The following is a 16,849-nucleotide window of genomic DNA, read 5'->3' as shown; positions in this document are numbered from 1 at the left end:
GGTAATTTGGTCTTTCTTTCAACCTAAAGTCTGTACTCTGTAGCATGGTGTCAAAATCAAGATTCCAACGCATGATTTTTCGTCTTTACAATATTTTTTTGAGGGGTTTGTTTCTATAATTGTAACCAATAAATTCTGTGCTTTTGTGATTTGTACAAATGATTGCAGTTGCCTCCTATTCGATTTGATTCTACTCTTGTAGTGCACATAAAACCGATATTATGTACTCCTACTAGATAGAGACTACCTTGGAACTCTAGTATGACTTTGCCTCTGCGAAATTTAGCACATGAGCCATGCCTTCGGTTATTGACTAGTGGTCAGAATAGCACACGTCAGTGACTATGTTGACACCAAAAGTCGAATACACGTGTATGAAATGCTGCTTTTATAATACTACATATTCCATTTTACAAAAAATAATAATTTGTTTTGCGACAGGGCGGGAGTGATAAGATCAATCTCAATAGAAATATTATATGAGTGCTATGAGTATTAAATTTGCTGACATGGTAGAATTATTTTTAAAAGAGAGAAGGAGAAGTTTCATGAGATATGAAAGAAGTGTCATCACCGTGATACTCTCGGCTCGGTTTTCACAATCTTAATAATTGTGCAATAACACTATTTACTGAGGCTGGCCTAAATTTCGAGGGGGAAAAATACAGGTCCTGATAATCGGTTATTTGTCATCATCCACCAGAACTGAATTTAAGACGTCAAGTTTATTGGAGGCTGGACAAACAATCATCCAATAATTGTACATGCGCGGGCCAGTCGTTTCGAGCCCGGACAGGCAGTGCCGGAGGAGCACAGTGGTTGCCATACCTTGTTTATTTCACAACAGCCTAATACTCTTATAATTTTAAGCTATCTTTATTCATTTGTACTACGTTGCCGCCGTGGATAAGTATTAAGCGCTGATGATCATTGACTTCGCCATACCTTAATTTTTCTTCGTCGTCCTCCACCACTGTGGACAGGGACCGGAATAGCAACCTCGCCGGCCGGCGGCATGGGCAGGGATGGCAGGACCACCAAGCCACGGGAGGCACGCGCGCAATAAACATGGTGGCCTATCCTTGTGCCCACAGGCCAGCGCTCGCGCCCTCCTACTCATTTCCTGCCCTCATTTAAAGCTCGGCCCGGTGTGTTGGCTCAGCTCGCACGTCTCCCGCCTGCCGCAGCCAATCAAGCTAGCCCTCTCCATCCTCTCGTCGCTCGGCATGACTTGCTCACGATCGAGCTAGCTCGATCATCTGATGGTGAGCGGGTGGACGAAGAAGAAGATGACGACGATGTCGCTCCATAAATGGAGGGCGGCGGTTCTGGCGGTCCCCTTCGTCGTCGCCGGCTGCGCGGCGGCGGAGGCTGGTGGTCCGCGGCGGATCCTGGTGGACACGGACACGGACACCGACGACCTGCTGGCGCTGCTCTACATCCTCAAGCAGAACCGCTCCGAGTTCGACCTCAAGGTAACGTTAAACATTGTGAGGTCTTATTAGCAAGTGCTAGATCGAGTTTTTCGACATCGTGCAGAGCGAGATCGCTGGAGACAGGACTCCAAGGTCACACCATGGATCAGCAACGCACAGATTTGTATTACGCGTACAGGTCTATCATTCTGACCATCTTCAGCTCGATCCCAGTTCTCAACGAACCCTTCCGTGCTTATAGCTAGTTTCCATACGTACAGGACTCCTCACGTTCTAGCTTCAGCTCGATCCCAGTTCTCAACGAACCCTTCCGTGCTTAGCTAGTTCCCGTACGTACTTAAAGAAGTACTCCGTACTAGTAGTACTCCTTGTATTTGGATATACTCCACTATATTCGTTCCAAATTACAATTTGTTTTGACTTTTCTAAATACATATATTTTATTATACACCTAAATGTACATGCACTTAACCCCCTACTCATTGCAGTTGGACTACTTCACCCCATATTATGAAACCGGTTATTTAACACTATTAACTTTGTGAAACCATTCACTTAACCACCTTTCCTGAGTTTACTCAGTGGTTTCGTATACGTGGCGTGGTGAGGCGGATAGAAACACCGAGCTATATCATTTGATACGTGGGGTCCGCTTGTAAGTGACACCTCTTCTTCCCTCTCTTCTCTTCTATCACCTCTCTCGGTCTCTCCCACCCTTCGATGCCTTTCTCCCCCTCATCCTCCGACAAATTTCCCTCGCCTACCTCCTCCACGTTGCACTCATTGGCTAGTGCCGGGCCTTCTCCCTCATCGTGCCCACGAGTGCTGAGCTATAAAGAGAGCCCAAATAGGAAATTTACTGTGTACCTCTAGAATATTCAAGGAATATAGTTGTTAGGGTGCATAAAGGTGTAATTTACGAAGGATTAGGTGAATGCCCCCTATAAATACCCATGTACTGTAACTAATGGGTCATATAATATAGAGCTCGCTAAGTATTTCTCTGAGTTCCGAAGGTGTATTTGGCGGTTCATTGCGTCTCGTTGCATTCTCAGAGGCTGTTGTGGTGCTTATCTGCTTCGGAGGGTACTTCCCCGTCCGCGGCAATGGCTGCAACTGATGGGCGATGCCGCGTTCCGAGGGGGCAGCAAGGGAGGCGACTCGGCACCAGCTGTGGTAGGCGAGTCGGCGTGAAGGAGGTTGGAGAAGAAGAGAGGGGGGAAGATCGAGAGAGATGAGCGAGGGGATAAGGTGCCACTTATAAGTGGGCCTCACGTGTTAGATGGTCGACCTCAGCATTTCTACCCAGCTCCCTTCTTAGCACACCACATATACAAAACCACTCGACAAAACTAGAAAAAAGGGTTACATGAATGACTTTCGCAAAGTTAAGGATGCTAAATAACCAGTTTTATAGTTTAGGTGGTGAAATAGTCCAGCTGCAACTGGAGGGTTACATAGATTTCTTTAGAAAAGTAATGAAGGTACAATCACCTGACAAGCCCTGCAAGCTAGGCTGCAGCTAGGTGAGGTTGCATATGGAGTGCATGTTTGCATGATCGCATTACATTCCCTAAGCATGTCCTTTCGTACGTGCCAACTGTTGGCCGTCAGGCAAATGGCCAATCCTCCAGTGGGCTGGTATATAGTGAAAAAAAAAGTTCAATTCTGTAAGAATCTGGAAAAAGTTCTCCGCATTTAAAACGAATCTTTGAATGGTTTCTTCACTACTTTAGCCTAGTTAGAGTTCTCAACACTGAAAAGCCCAGTTTTAGTTCCGAAATGTGGGCTCAAGGTTGGGCTTTCGCGTAGGCTCAGGTACACACATTCATGGGCCTTATCGTTGATGGGCCGGCCAGGTGAGGGTGGGGGATGGCATGCCGCCGCGGCGCCGCCGCAGCCGGCCAGCCGCCAGGCCGCCGGTCACCCGCGCGGCCGGCTGGTGACGGTGCGAGTCGGAGTGCCTTGCGAGGCAGAAGCCGGCTGCGGGGCACCACATGTGGCGGCGGCGCGGCGCGGCCTCGGCGGCAGGCGAATCCAAATGCAGTCGCTATGGTGCGCTTTGCCTGCGCCTCAGCGTTTTCTCAACGAATACCAGTGGCACCCGCGGATGGACGAGGACCGCCGCCGGAGCGGGGTGCTGCAGAGGCCAATCGGTTGAAGTGGCAGAATGGTGAGATACCGAGGAGGCCTCTTCTCTTCTTCACCATCCCCGTCATCCCCCGCGAGGCAAATAGAGCTGCGATGTTACAAATCAGATTGGGATCTTGTCATATGAGGATAATGCACTTAGTCAGCTACTTTGCCGCTTGATTCTGCTTATTTCTGATGATATGGATGGTGGACTGGTAGTGATGGTGGACTGTTGTAGACTTGTAGTCCCTAAAAGAGTGTGGTGGTCCTCTATTGCAGTAACCACGACCACGATGGTGCTGTCAAGCTTTGTTTGTTGTGTTGATGTCAGAAGAGGTTGTGTCTGGAGGCTTTGTCAGGCACCACTAAGCTGGTATAGGCTTTGCCAGGCACCGCTAATCTGGTATGTTAGTTGCATGTTTCTGTTTTGTTTCACTTGTTTGTTCCAGTAACCTCGCTGCATGTGTGAGTTGAATCTTCAATGTTTCTGTTATCAGACCCTAGACATTGCTTTATATCACTATGTCTGCTTCTGTCCTTTTTTCAAGATAAACTTCAGAGCCGGGGCAACTTTTCCTGGACTCCATTTGTTCTAAAATGCATGATACATAAGCAGGCAGTAACCATCAATGCGAATGCGTGGAGCGATGCTGGACATGCTGTGAATCATATGTATGATATGCTCTATATGATGGGCCGTGATGACATTCCGGTTGGAGTCGGTGGTGATGGTGGAATATCAAATTCTGACACCATACATCCAAATGTCGGTGGTTATTTACCATTGATTGATCAGGTATGAACTTCTATTTTACCTTCCATTGTAACTTTGTAATCTAGAGACCTACCTCTCTTTCAAACGAAGAGAAGACTATTCATTTCTCAAGAAAGGGGATTTATCATTTATCCTATTGTTTTCTTGTTTAATTCCTAGACACTAATATGAACGCTAATATTTAGGGCATGTCAAGAATAGGAGGCTGCCGGTACAGGCAAGCTATTCCACTAGAAGGTGGTGGACGGTTGGATGTAAACACAAACTTTGGAATCAGAAGGGGTTTCCTTCCACAGGTAATGCATCGCTTATGTGTTCCTCTTGTCGATGACATCTCTCAGAATGAAAATGCAGATGCTAGCAGAGTCAGTTGTTCTAAAATTAGTCAATTACTTCATCACTGCATCATCTGACAGCTTATTTGATTTTCTAAAATAAATACAATAAAGTTTGGCAGGTGATGTGCTGCTATCACTTGAAAAAGATCCTTGTCCATATGGAACATGTGTCAAACACACTTTGGTATTTGGTCCTATGTTCCCTTTTATTTTCACTAGTTTAGGCATTTCATGCTGCTAAATGGAGTTAAACTATTTTTTTGAAAACTATACAGCGGGGGAAGCCCCTGCTGTGGTATGGAGTTAAACTATCACCACGAATTATATACCTTAAGAGCTTGCTCTGCATTATGGGTCTTGATGTCTTGGGCAATCATTCATGTTTAGCTGGTGTCTGGTTGGTTTTAACTTTGAAGATGACCTGATCACTAGGAAGTTATTCGCACTCAGGAACAGCTCAGCATTTATATTTGCAGTCTAGGCAAGACAGGCTGAGGCAAAATAAAAACCAATTTAAGAATACTTGTTGCAATGTTCAGTGATCACTTTAGTGTGCTTCATGGAAGACAAATATGTCTACTTTGATTAACTTTTTGTTTTTGTTTTTGGCAAGGACTACTTTGATTAACTTAGTATTTGCTATCACCTCTGTGTAACTATTTTAATCTGTAAAACAGGGTCACAGAAGATACACACCACTTCACCAACCTACAGCACAACAAGTAATGATAGGCACAATATCTGCTGGCCCTACAGCTGTTATTCTCATAGGAGCACATACGAACTTTGCCATTTTTCTCATGACACATCCACACCTGAAAAGAAATGTGGAGCACATATACATTATGGGTGGTGGAGTGAGATCGAAGAATCCTACAGGTTGCTGTCCAAAAAATGCTACCACATCATGTATGCCAGAGCAGTGTGGTGACCATGGTAACTTGTTTACTAGTTACTCTACTAATCCAAATGCAGAATTCAACATATTCGGAGATCCTTTTGCCGCATACCAGGTATAAGCTTTACATTCGAAGGACAATATCTATCATACACTCTTCATGGAAGTTTGAAAGTGGATGTTGTAATTTCATTTCAACTTCTGCATTTCTTAATTTGGGCCCCTATTTCTCATTTATCTTTTATTTTTTATTTTGTCTACCCTCTATGACAAGTTTTTTTCTGAGATTATAAATCACTTGTTAGTTGTCACTTTGGTACTCAATTTAGTTTTATGGTTAAGTGTGCTGTAAACTCTTGTGTACCTATATTTGCTTAATCTTGCATATATAAAATTCAATAATGCATGAATCTATGTTTAGTTCATTTTTATTTCACTCCAAGTAACAGATCAGCTAATCAGCTATAGTGGATTCCTCATATGCCAGTGTGATAATTAACCAATCTGCCACCAGATAAGTCATGCTCCCTTTTAAGCCATCACTTTAAAAATTCTATCCCCTTCATGCCATTGCTGCCACTTCACTATTAATTTTTCTACCACGTAAAGCATAAAGATCATTTTTACTCCTCATTATTTCCCAGAAATAAGAACATAAAAGAAGACAGGCCCCACTATGGCACTACAATGATATTCTTCTTGCTCTCACGCTCATATTCTTGCTCTCCTGTTTACACTTGGACCCCCCATCATAAATATCCTTCCCTTTTTATTGAAAACCCAGCCCACCCCACCCCACACACATATGGTGGCAGGTTGTAGATTAAAGAGCTAAACAATAGCATAGGATGTTTTTTTTTCAATTAGCTAACATATAACCCTCATCAGGTGTTTCATTCTGGCATTCCAATCACACTGGTTCCTCTTGATGCGACCAATACAATTCCAATCAATGAAGAATTCTTCAATGAATTCCAACGTCACCAAAGTACCTATGAGGCACAATACTGTTTCAAATCTTTAAAGATGGCTCGAGACACTTGGTTCAATGATCAATTCTACACAGTAAGTTCATGCCATTTACGTCATTTCATTTTCCACATGTTTTTTTTTCACTTTTCCTTGTTATTTTATTTTTTATTTTCTCTGGTTTAGAGCTATTTTATGTGGGACTCCTTTACTTCTGGTGTTGCCATCTCCAGCATGCGCAATGATAAGAACGGTGAATTTGGAAATGATTTTGCTGAGCTTCAATATATGAACGTTACAGTTATAACTTCAAACAAACCATATGGTGTGCATGATGGCTCAAACCCATTATTTGATGGCCGCACCACTCCCAAGTTTGGTCTTCAAAAAGGCGGAGTTCATAGTGGTCATGTTCAAACTGGGATTACAGATAGCTTCTGTCGAATCAAGGGAAGTAATAAAGGAAGATGTGAGGTACTCCAATATAGCCAAATTGTCTTGGACAATTCGACAATTCTTTTTCCCTGATAAAAAGCTGTTGCTGGTATTGATTAAATTTACAAAAAATTCCATTAGCTTCCCTCATGTGCATACCTTTATTATCTGTTATATGATGCATCCAAGTAGTCAATAGACAAAATAGGTATTTGTGATCCATGCATACTTAACTACAGATCAGCACACACAAAAAAAAACTGCCGCTGATCTTGGGAGGAGCCATGGTCCCCGCTGCTCCCTCCCCCCCCCCCCCCCCCCCCCCGGCTCCGCCACTGATTGTGGTCACTTTGGACCTTGATGATAAATTTAAAAAGTTTAAGGACCCTGACATGCAATTTCAAAGTTTATGGACATGGATGATATCCCATAACAAGTTTAAGGACCACTCATGCATTTCAATTATTTAATGAAGAAGACATTCTGCAAACAGTGCAAATGTTTGCTATTTAGTATTGGACATTGGAAAACCTACTCTTTCACTTTGCAATTGTATGAGATGGATGAAAATATTACTCTGTAGGGGGAATGCAATTTCTGATCAATTGCTTTTCTTAGGATGGATACACTAAGGAAGTCTCTGGTCCAGAATCAGTCAACATTCGTGTTGCAATGAAGGCTAAGCCAAACGTGGATACGAATAGCTCTTTGGACAGGGAGTTTTTCAAGAGCTTCCTTGAGGTACGCTTTTCTGTCTTTTGGCCCATGTTACAAGGTTTCCATCGTATGTTCTTGCATTGTACCTATTTTGCGTCTAGTATGTAAGTTGAAATGATCTAATAAGCTTTTTCTTTATTTATCGCATATGCCAGTTGCATTTTTCTTTTCAAGTGTTGCATTTCTCACGTTTTTGGTAGTGCCAAACTATTTACTCAACATCATCTTACCATTCACAGAATTACACCACCATTAGCCTGTACTTTTTTCAACTTGGTGCTTCCATTGGATAAGGTTACTCCCTCTGGATCAAATAGATGTATTTTAGAGTTGGGCACAAGAACTTAGAAGGTAGTTGAAATGACCATCTTATCCTCATCTACTCCTTCTAAAGTGTTCCTATTAATTGTTATATGCATGGCCGTTTAATTAGGTGAAACAACAGTGGAAATGAGACATGCATAGGAAAACAAGTTAGTAATGATGATGCTAAGAAGGGATACTGGAAAAAATGGGCCAAATCTGTCTATAAGTTGTAGAATGATATGTATTTTGAAGATAGTAGAAGAGGCTAAAACAACATCTATTTTGTCCTAGAGGGAGTGCTAAACTTAAATCTTGTGATCAGTAGTCTACTAATAATATAATGGAACCTTATTGAACATCTTATTTTGCCCTGCAATCTTGCATGCGCTTTAGCCTTTGGTGCTCAGCTGCTCTTTGGGTAACTGTTTCCGTCACACAAAGTTTTACATGAAGGAGTTAATGCACTTACATGCATGATTGTTAACCTATGAAACTATAAAACGTTGCTCCAAACATTCATCAGCATCATTTATGTGGGTTCTACACTTATAACTAAACTATGACATGCAGGCACTGAATGGTCTGGAGAACTCTGGCAGTTTTGACTTTAAAGCGCAATTCCCATTTTACAGAGAGATTCTTTACAAACCAGACTTTGAACACAAAAATTTGGGCAGACCTGTTATTGTTGACATGGACATGAGTCCCGGAGATTTTATGTCCCTAATATACCTCTTGAAGGCACCTATTGAAGTAATAGATGTAAAGGTATGGTTATCAGGACTCGCACAGTATCCATTTCATTTAAACATTGGTCCTGTATTTATTTCGGCAAATGTAATTTTAATATAATGGTTACAGGGGATTTTAGTTAGTGGCAATGGTTGGGCAAATGTTGCAAGCATTGATATTATTTATGACATTTTACATATGATGGGTCGCGATGACATTCCTGTTGGACGTGGTAATACCACTGCATTAGGTACTCCAAGTCTTGGTTGTCACTATGTCAGTATTATTCCCCAAGGTAGTGGAGGACTTATTGATTCGGACACTCTCTATGGACTAGCTCGATCATTGCCAAGAAGTCCTAGAAGGTATCTTTTTCTAGTCACCAGATGAACAGCATATAAGTTAGTGCACATGGCCTAGATACTAAAAAAAATGAAACATCTATGCTTTCCATTTTTAGGTATACTGCTGAAAATTCAGTAAAATATGGTGCTCCTAGAAACACTGACCATCCAGAACTTCGGCAGCCATTGGCTTTTGAAGTTTGGCAAACTATCAAAGAGCAGCTTGATCCAAATGAGAAGATCACTATTCTTACCAATGGACCTCTTACAAATTTGGCCAATATCGTGCTCTCTGACAGGGATGCAATTTCTGTAATAGAGGTCAGCTGTTTGAAACCTTCTTCTTCTATGCAGTTCCAACTGTATTTTGATCTATGCTAATTTCAGTTTTGTCACTGTTAGTATTGATATGCAAATGTTCCTTGTATGCAGAAGGTTTATGTTGTTGGAGGCCATATCGTAGATAAGGATGATTCCAAGGGAAATGTGTTTACTGTTCCGTCAAACAGATACGCAGAGTTTAATATGTTTCTTGATCCGCTAGCTGCGAAAACAGTCCTGGAGTCCTCTCTGGATATCGCACTGATTCCTCTTAGCTGTCAAAGAAAAGCTGCTTCCTTTGCTTCTATCCTAAAAGCTTTAATGCATGCTGATCACACTCCTGAGTCAAGTTTTGTGCACCGCTTGTTGCTTTTGCTGCATGATCTTCAGCTGAAGCATCGGCTTTATCGCCACATGGTAAATATCTACAATTCCTTCTATTTTCTCCAACAACTAAATCTTGCCAAGAAAAGGAGAATCGTAGGAATTTTATTCATTTATACAGTATAAATGACTCCAGAAGGATTCACAGATCCATACTCTGCAATGCCTTGCAAACGGAACTTGCCTATTGGGCGCCCTAGAGCATTTAGCTGACTCAATCATCCAATTAATAGCAGGGCACTCAAATTTTCGGTCGAGAAAATAACCAAGAGCTTACCTTCTTTTTTGCTTAGATTAATCTGAACCGAGCTAATTTCCAATTTAATGGCCAAGGAGTCTCATAACTGGGGATTATTGTTGAGTTACTGCTTGATTTCCTGCCCTACACCAGGCATTTTTATTTCCTCAGATTTTCTTTCAAACATTCAGCAACTATCAAATACTAGCATCTAGATGATAGAGTGAACAAAAGTACCAAACGGGTGCCTAGCCGGTTTGGTTAGATGACCTCAGTAGCTCTCCTTAGGTCCTGGGTTCGACTCCTGGTGGGAGCGAATTTCAGGCCGAGGTTAAAAAAATCCCCTCGCCTGCCTACACGTCAAAGCACATAGAAATAGGTTCCGGCTCACCCCAGCCCGCTCTCACACAGAATACGGTACGAGTTACGGCGCCCCTGTGTAAAGGTGGGGTAGGGGCTCGGGGGTTTTCTCGGCCTGCGTGAGAGATCTTCTTACATTAATGCTCGGGGGGCAGCTTGCCCCTCGCAGGTCAAGATATTTCACCTTTGTTTGTGTGTTTTATTAGCTTGTGGCGCTCCTGTTGTAATGGTTTAAACTTGTTTCTTTACTATATTTTTCTTCACTAATAATATGATGCGCAACTCTCCTACGTATTAAAGGAAAAAAGGATACTTTCACCTAGAGCTTTCTAGCATTTGTATTCCTTGTCCCAAGACCTATTTGAAACAGAGCCTAAAACTATACCTACGGAAAAATATCCTATCCTAACTTTCGTAGTTGATTCACTACTGATTGCGCTTTTTGGGGTTTATATCATCGTAATTATTATAGGATATGTTTCTGGGAGAAGTCCTTGGTGCTGTTTACTTGGTGGAGGGATTGAATATAAAACCATATTTGCGACCAAAGCCAATAAGCATTGTTGCCAACAGCACAGCAAGTACGAACGGGCAGATTTTTGTCGACAAGCTGAGTGCAAGTTCAGTGGAAGTATTAGCTGATTTCAGTACTGAAGAATATTACAGTCGGCTCGCCAATTCTTTAGGCAACAAAGAGCAATCTGCCGTTATTGGTAGTTTTGAAGAACAGACTGCAGTCTGGAGCAGGCCACCTCAGAATTGAACATACAGCATAGCTCTTGTGCAGCAGTGCTGGTGAAGCACAAACAGTTAAGTTTGATTCCAGAGTAATACCTATCTTGCATTCTTTTCTCTCTTTCTTCTTAAGTCTTAACACTAAATTTGAGCACACAAATACACAGATACATTAGATTTATCCTGTTTATTTCGGCACATGTAAACATATTTATTTCTCTTCAGGTGTAACGACCATCATTGTTCAAGAGTTTATGTTTATTTACCTTCTACCTCTGGGAGATAAAAACCCGCTTACAGGCCTTGTTTAGATGCATAAAAGTGAATCTGTAAAGCACGGTAGCACTTTCGTTTGTATTTGGTAATTATTGTCCCGTCATGGGTTAACTAGGCTCAAAAAATTCGTCTCGCAAATTATAGATAAATTTTGTAGTTAGTTATTTTGTTTAGCTACATTTAATACTTCATGCATGCGTTCGAAGATTCGATGTGATGTGGAATCTTGTAAAGTTTTGAAATTTTGGAGGAAACTAAACAAGGCCTTTCCCAAGTTTGGTTTGTTCCTTCCATTTTCTATTGGCCTCTTTAAGAAAACGACGAAGCATTAAAATATTTGATCCCATGATCAAATGTTGAAATTACTGAGGGTTCCAAAGCTATAGTGTTTCAAGATCGTGGTGTTATTTTGAACAATTGACTCTGGTCATTTGTCTCAGCAGAATGAAGAAATTACAGTCTTGATTATGTAGCAGAGGCTTGTGCTGGTGCACAGTGCACTTCAGTGTATATACTTCCACACATTTTCTTTTTCCTAGAGGAATGATGAGACATCTAACACTTGAGAAAATTTCCTATTTGATATAGAAAAAATGATTTATTTTTACTTTGGCCCTAAAAAAATTTCCCTTCCTTATTTAACACTTATTTTAACCTTTTTTTTTCCTGAAAATGATCCCACCGTTAATTCCGTTAGCCGCTGCCGTCTATCACCCGGGCCATATTGGGGAACATGCCAATTATTCAAGAGGCAATTCCCTGCAAACCATTAAAAAAATTTCCAATTCCCTCTCTACCATTAAAAAACTTTTCATTTCCAACCAGCCATTGACTTAATTTTCTTTGGACTCCTATGCCACTGTCGTTAGCTTTTGGTAGAACAGTAGCTAACGGTAGCTTAAAAGGTCCCTTTTGCCCCCTCTTACATGTGGACCCTGCACGTCAGTCTTCTTCCATCTCTCTCGCTCGCTCCTCTGGCGACGAGCACCGCGCCATCGCAGCCCCTACTGGCCGCCACCGCACACGCACACGGCCAGGCCGTTGCTGACCGCCATCGTGGCTACCGAGAACCATAGCTACCCCTGCCTCGTTCCCCCCCTCGAGATTCAGATTTGGCAGCTCCACCACCCCAATTTTTTTTGGAATGAACGGCATTCGACGAATACATTTTTATTAATATAGTAGAAAAATATAAGACTACGATCCTAAAAAATTATAAATAAAAAAATAAAAAGAAAAAAAACAACAAACTCGCTCCACCACCTCAAATTTGCAATGCCTCCCCCGCTTGTTTTGGCCGGAATCGACTGCGCTGGTTCGTGACGCCAGCACGCTGCCTCACATTCCGTGCGCCCGACAGCTCACCTTCCTATTTTGATCCGGGTTTCGTGCTCGCCACCACCGCATTCCGATGGTCTCTCCCCTCCCCGGCTGCCGAGGAGTGGGACACCGCGGCGGAGGTGGTTGAGCGCTGGGAAGCCCCTTCCGCCGGCGACTGGACGGTGGAGGACGCTGAATAGTACCTCGCCGCGGCCGCCTGCCTCGCTGACGCGCCGGGCCCGCGCGTCAAGGCCACGCTGCAGGCTGTGATGGCGCGGCTCGAGGACGAGTTCGGCCACCTGCTCATCCGCGGGGCCTCGCCGCTCGCCGCCGAGGATCTGCAGGCGCAGCGGGATGCGAGCGCGCGCAGCTCGAAGGAGGAGGAGCAGGGCGGCGAGCGCGAGCAACGTGGCATGCGCAGCGGCGGCGGCGGCCTCCGGGAGCGGGAGGGGAAGAAGCCAAGGAGGGCGGCGGCCTCCGGGAATTGGGTTGGGGCGCAGCGGCCTCGCCACGGCAGGGCAACCAGGCAGCGGGGGCCCGCGCGAGCGGGGAGAGCTTTGGGCGGCGGAGGGAGGCCAGTGCGTGCTCATGGCGGGCGGGCGGGGCGAGGTAGAAGGCGAGAGAAGGAGGGAGGGAGGTTGGATGTCGAGGGAGAAGACTGACACGCAGGATCCACCTGTAAGGGTAAAACGGATATTTTAAGCCACTGTTAACTGCCGTTCCCCTAAAAATTAACGGCAACGATATACAGGGGACAAAAATTTGGAGCAGCGGCTAGTATGGCACTGTATCTTTCTAGTGGTGTAAAGCAAATTGAAAACTTTTATAATGGCTCACAAAAAATTGCCTCATTATTTAAGATAACATATCACGTGTAAACCAATCTCTTCGTACAAACCGTGTAAACTTAAATCTGGATCATCGGATCAACTTTTTTTTAAAAAGACTAACAGACAAAAATACTCTGACCGAATTACTCTTTTGGTCTTTCCCATTCTCCTCTACCTTCTCTTGCGTACAACTCCCTGACCCGCAATGGAACATATCTGGTGGAAATCACAACCTTCGTAAAAACTCGTGCAAATCACGACAAAAAAGTCCTAAATTCACCAAAAAATCACATGTAAATGATATAAATGATACACAATCTTGTAAAATATCTTATTTCTATATCTTACAAATGAAATCGAGTTTGGACAATATATTTTATAAGATTGTGTATCATCATATCATCTACATGTGATTTTTTGGTGAATTTAGATGACTTTTTTGCCGTAATTTGCACGAATTTTCACGAAAATCGTGATTTCCACCGGATATGTTGCCGACCCACAAAACCGGCTTGGGCCGACGGCGGCGATTGGGACCGGCGGCCTGAGCAATGGGAAAAATAGATGCGGAAGACGTAGATCCGGACGGCAGGGTCCTTTGTTAGGCTACCCGCACCGACAAACTGTAAACCGTCCTCCAGTTCCAAAATGCAGTAAAAAGAGCTACAGCGGCACCCTCTATGTGATATGCTACCGAAGCGGAGGCCACCGTTTTCGCCAAATCGAGCGGACTCCGCGGAGCACGCTACATCGCGGACGTGGCGTAGGGCCCGCCTCGGCCGTTGCTGCCCCGCGGCCGGGGCCGCCGCTGGGAAGCCGAGGAAGGGAGCTGGAAGAGGGAAGGCGGAGAGGAAAGGGAGGAGAGGAGAGGGAGGAGGGCCCCAGCGGCCGAGCTTGAGATCGTGCAGGGGAGGGAGGGAGGAGGGGCGCCGTCGGCCGAAGTCGAGCTCGAGCGCGCCGATGGAGGGAGCAGGGGCCTCCGCCGCCGCACTGGCGAGGGGGAGGGAGAAGCACCCGCCGCTCGAGCAGGGGCAGGTCGGCCTCGGCGACGACCGCGTGGGCGAGCGGGCCTGGCTGCCGCGCGCAGCGGCTCCGCCCAGCAGCGCAGCGCGCGCCGCCGCGTTCCGCCCTCCACGACGTCGCGTGCCTCTCGCGGCCAGGCCACCATAGCCCGGCCACCGCGCCGCGGCCGCTTCCTTGCCACGCGCCGGAGAAGGAGGGGAGCGGGAGAGGAAAGGGAGAGGCCCGCCGCGCCGCCGCGCGCCCCGTGCCCGGCCACCGCGTGCCGGGTGCCCGCGTGCGCGCCGCCGCTGCCAGGCCGTGCCCGCGCGCCGTGCCGCCAGATCCTGCCGCCGTGTCGCCCATGGCCGCCGCGAGGAGCTGAGTGGGAGCAGGGGAGGCGCCGCCGCCGTGGTTGCCGCAAGCCGCACCTCCCCCCGCGCGCCGCCGCTTCTAGGCCCCGCCCGCGCGCGCGCCAGCCTGCCCACGACGCGTCGCCCTCAGCGGCCGCCACTTGCCGGACCGCCCGCGCGTGCCGGTCGTGCCGCGGCCGAGCTTCGCCGCCCCGCCGGTCGATCCGCCGCGCCGCCTGTCGCGCCGCTCGCCGGCCGGAGGGAGCAGGGAGGTGGGTGGGGCGACGGGGTGGGTGGGGAGCAGGGAAGGGTCCATGCCAGTCGCCGGCGGAGGGAGCAGGCAGGGAGCGGCCGGCCTCGCGTCGCCGCGGCTCTCCGCCTCGCCGCTCGCCGCCTCGCGCGCTTGCCGCCCCCACGCGTGAGCAGAGAGGGAGGTCCGGTGGCTTGGCCGGAGAGGGAGGCCGGATAGAGAGAGAGAGCAGAGGGAGGGGCAGAGGAGGGCGGAGAAGAGGAGGAAGAAAATAGAGAGAAAAGGAAAAGAAAAAAAATGAGATGATAGTTGGGATGAATGGATAAAATATGTGGTAGTTGGGATAGAATAGAGATATAGAGAATGAACGAGTGCAGCGAAACTGGACATAGAGGAGAGAATATTGATTAACAAGACAAAATATTCTTTTTAAAGGATGGATTTAGAGTACCACGAGTGCAGATAGCTTTAGGCGTGTGGGTCGGGTGGAGGCGCGCCGTCAGGCGTGCGGGGTGGATGGAGGCGCGCCCTCCTGCGCCGGCGACCCCCGGCCACGCGGCGACGAGCCTCGTCAGGGCGAAAGGGTGCCGCGCCGCGGCGGTGGTGGCTGGCCCTAACGGCCGTGGTTGGCGCACGCAGCTTTCCCCTCCTACTGCGGAGACTGCGCCCAGCGGCCGCGTCCTCTTCCTGCAACAGGCCACTGCGTGCCTCGTGCGCAATAGAAAGTGCGAACAAATATCCTCTTGTTGGGATATTTGGTTATAAATGATGTAAACAAATTGGTGCAAATTTGACTAAAGATGATGCAAAAAAATCGATGCAAAGAATTAAAAAATTGATCAATGTATTCATATTCATCAATCAAAATATAAAAGATGCAAAAAATCTTTGGAACAATACAATTACCTGGTCTACATGTGCAACAGAAGTGCTATAAGTGAAACATACGAGGGGCGAATGCCTCTTTTCAAGTGCATTTAATAGTGTTAGCCTAATATGTAACAGCAATGTCGCTTTAGGGATGAAAGATGAAAGTTGAAGTGAGTGTCAATGGAGTAAGGGAAATAAATTTTGTAGAGCCAAGGAAGAAACAAATTACTTCTTGGTGTCAAATAAGAAATTTTCTCGTCCGGATTCTCAAGGGCTAATTTCTGGAAGGGGACCCCAAGGCAAGTAGCTGCTTAGAAATCAATCGGGAAAATTAGATTCATACCATCAAAAGATCCAAATTTTAGATATATAGCATTAAAAGAATCAACTATAGATATATACCATCAAAACATAACACTTCTTAGAATCTTACCATATCTGTGAACTCCACGTTACCTGTGACCATAGTACCCTTGGCCCAGCGTCTTCCTAAATGGTTAACTAAGCTTCTGTGCAGTTGTTGAACTCTTTTTGTTACGCAACAAAGAGCGTGAACTTCTCTGCTCCTCTAGTCCTAACTGTTGCGCTTCCACCAGAGTTACTGATTTCTCTTCTTGTTCCATCTTGCAAATGTGCTCGCTGTTCCTGCCTTCCTCTATTTTCTTTTGGGAACTACAATGCACAATCAGAGTAAAACTTGCAAGCAGCGCAAGTCAGGCGGAGGGTGAGGGAGTATCGGCCGCTCGATGGGCGTGTCGCCGACTCGACGGAGCGACCACATGGAAGATGCTCCACCTGCTACTGGAAGCGCATAGCCGAGGGGAGGGCAG

General features: G+C 45.8%; 1 protein-coding gene across 15 annotated transcripts; it reads left to right on the top strand.

Moving 5' to 3' along the window:
- The first annotated feature begins 1,110 nt into the window (after positions 1 to 1,110).
- On the top strand, positions 1,111 to 11,535 carry LOC120665519 (uncharacterized protein C1683.06c-like). Of its 15 annotated transcripts, none has more exons than XM_039945099.1 (13): positions 1,123 to 1,475; positions 4,186 to 4,365; positions 4,530 to 4,640; positions 5,360 to 5,695; positions 6,469 to 6,645; positions 6,736 to 7,023; positions 7,603 to 7,725; positions 8,578 to 8,775; positions 8,869 to 9,104; positions 9,200 to 9,404; positions 9,516 to 9,821; positions 10,859 to 11,195; positions 11,347 to 11,535. In XM_039945099.1, exons 1-12 carry the CDS (start codon positions 1,263 to 1,265, stop codon positions 11,147 to 11,149), a joined length of 2,664 nt encoding a protein of 887 aa, XP_039801033.1. In that variant the 5' UTR covers positions 1,123 to 1,262; the 3' UTR covers positions 11,150 to 11,195; positions 11,347 to 11,535. The 15 variants fall into 15 exon arrangements, 13 of the variants coding, with proteins under 13 accessions (XP_039801045.1, XP_039801044.1, XP_039801043.1 ...); XM_039945103.1 differs by adding an exon at positions 3,849 to 3,972 and having other exon boundaries at positions 1,126 to 1,475; positions 4,118 to 4,365; positions 10,859 to 11,486; XM_039945106.1 differs by adding an exon at positions 3,849 to 3,972 and having other exon boundaries at positions 1,178 to 1,475; positions 10,859 to 11,486.
- The last annotated feature ends 5,314 nt before the right edge of the window (positions 11,536 to 16,849 follow it).

The sequence above is a fragment of the Panicum virgatum genome, chromosome 3N, assembly GCF_016808335.1.
Source record: "Panicum virgatum strain AP13 chromosome 3N, P.virgatum_v5, whole genome shotgun sequence".
Classification (NCBI taxonomy): Eukaryota; Viridiplantae; Streptophyta; class Magnoliopsida; order Poales; family Poaceae; genus Panicum; species Panicum virgatum.
Note: the sequence above shows the minus strand (reverse complement) of the source record. Positions and strands in the feature narration are given on the sequence as shown.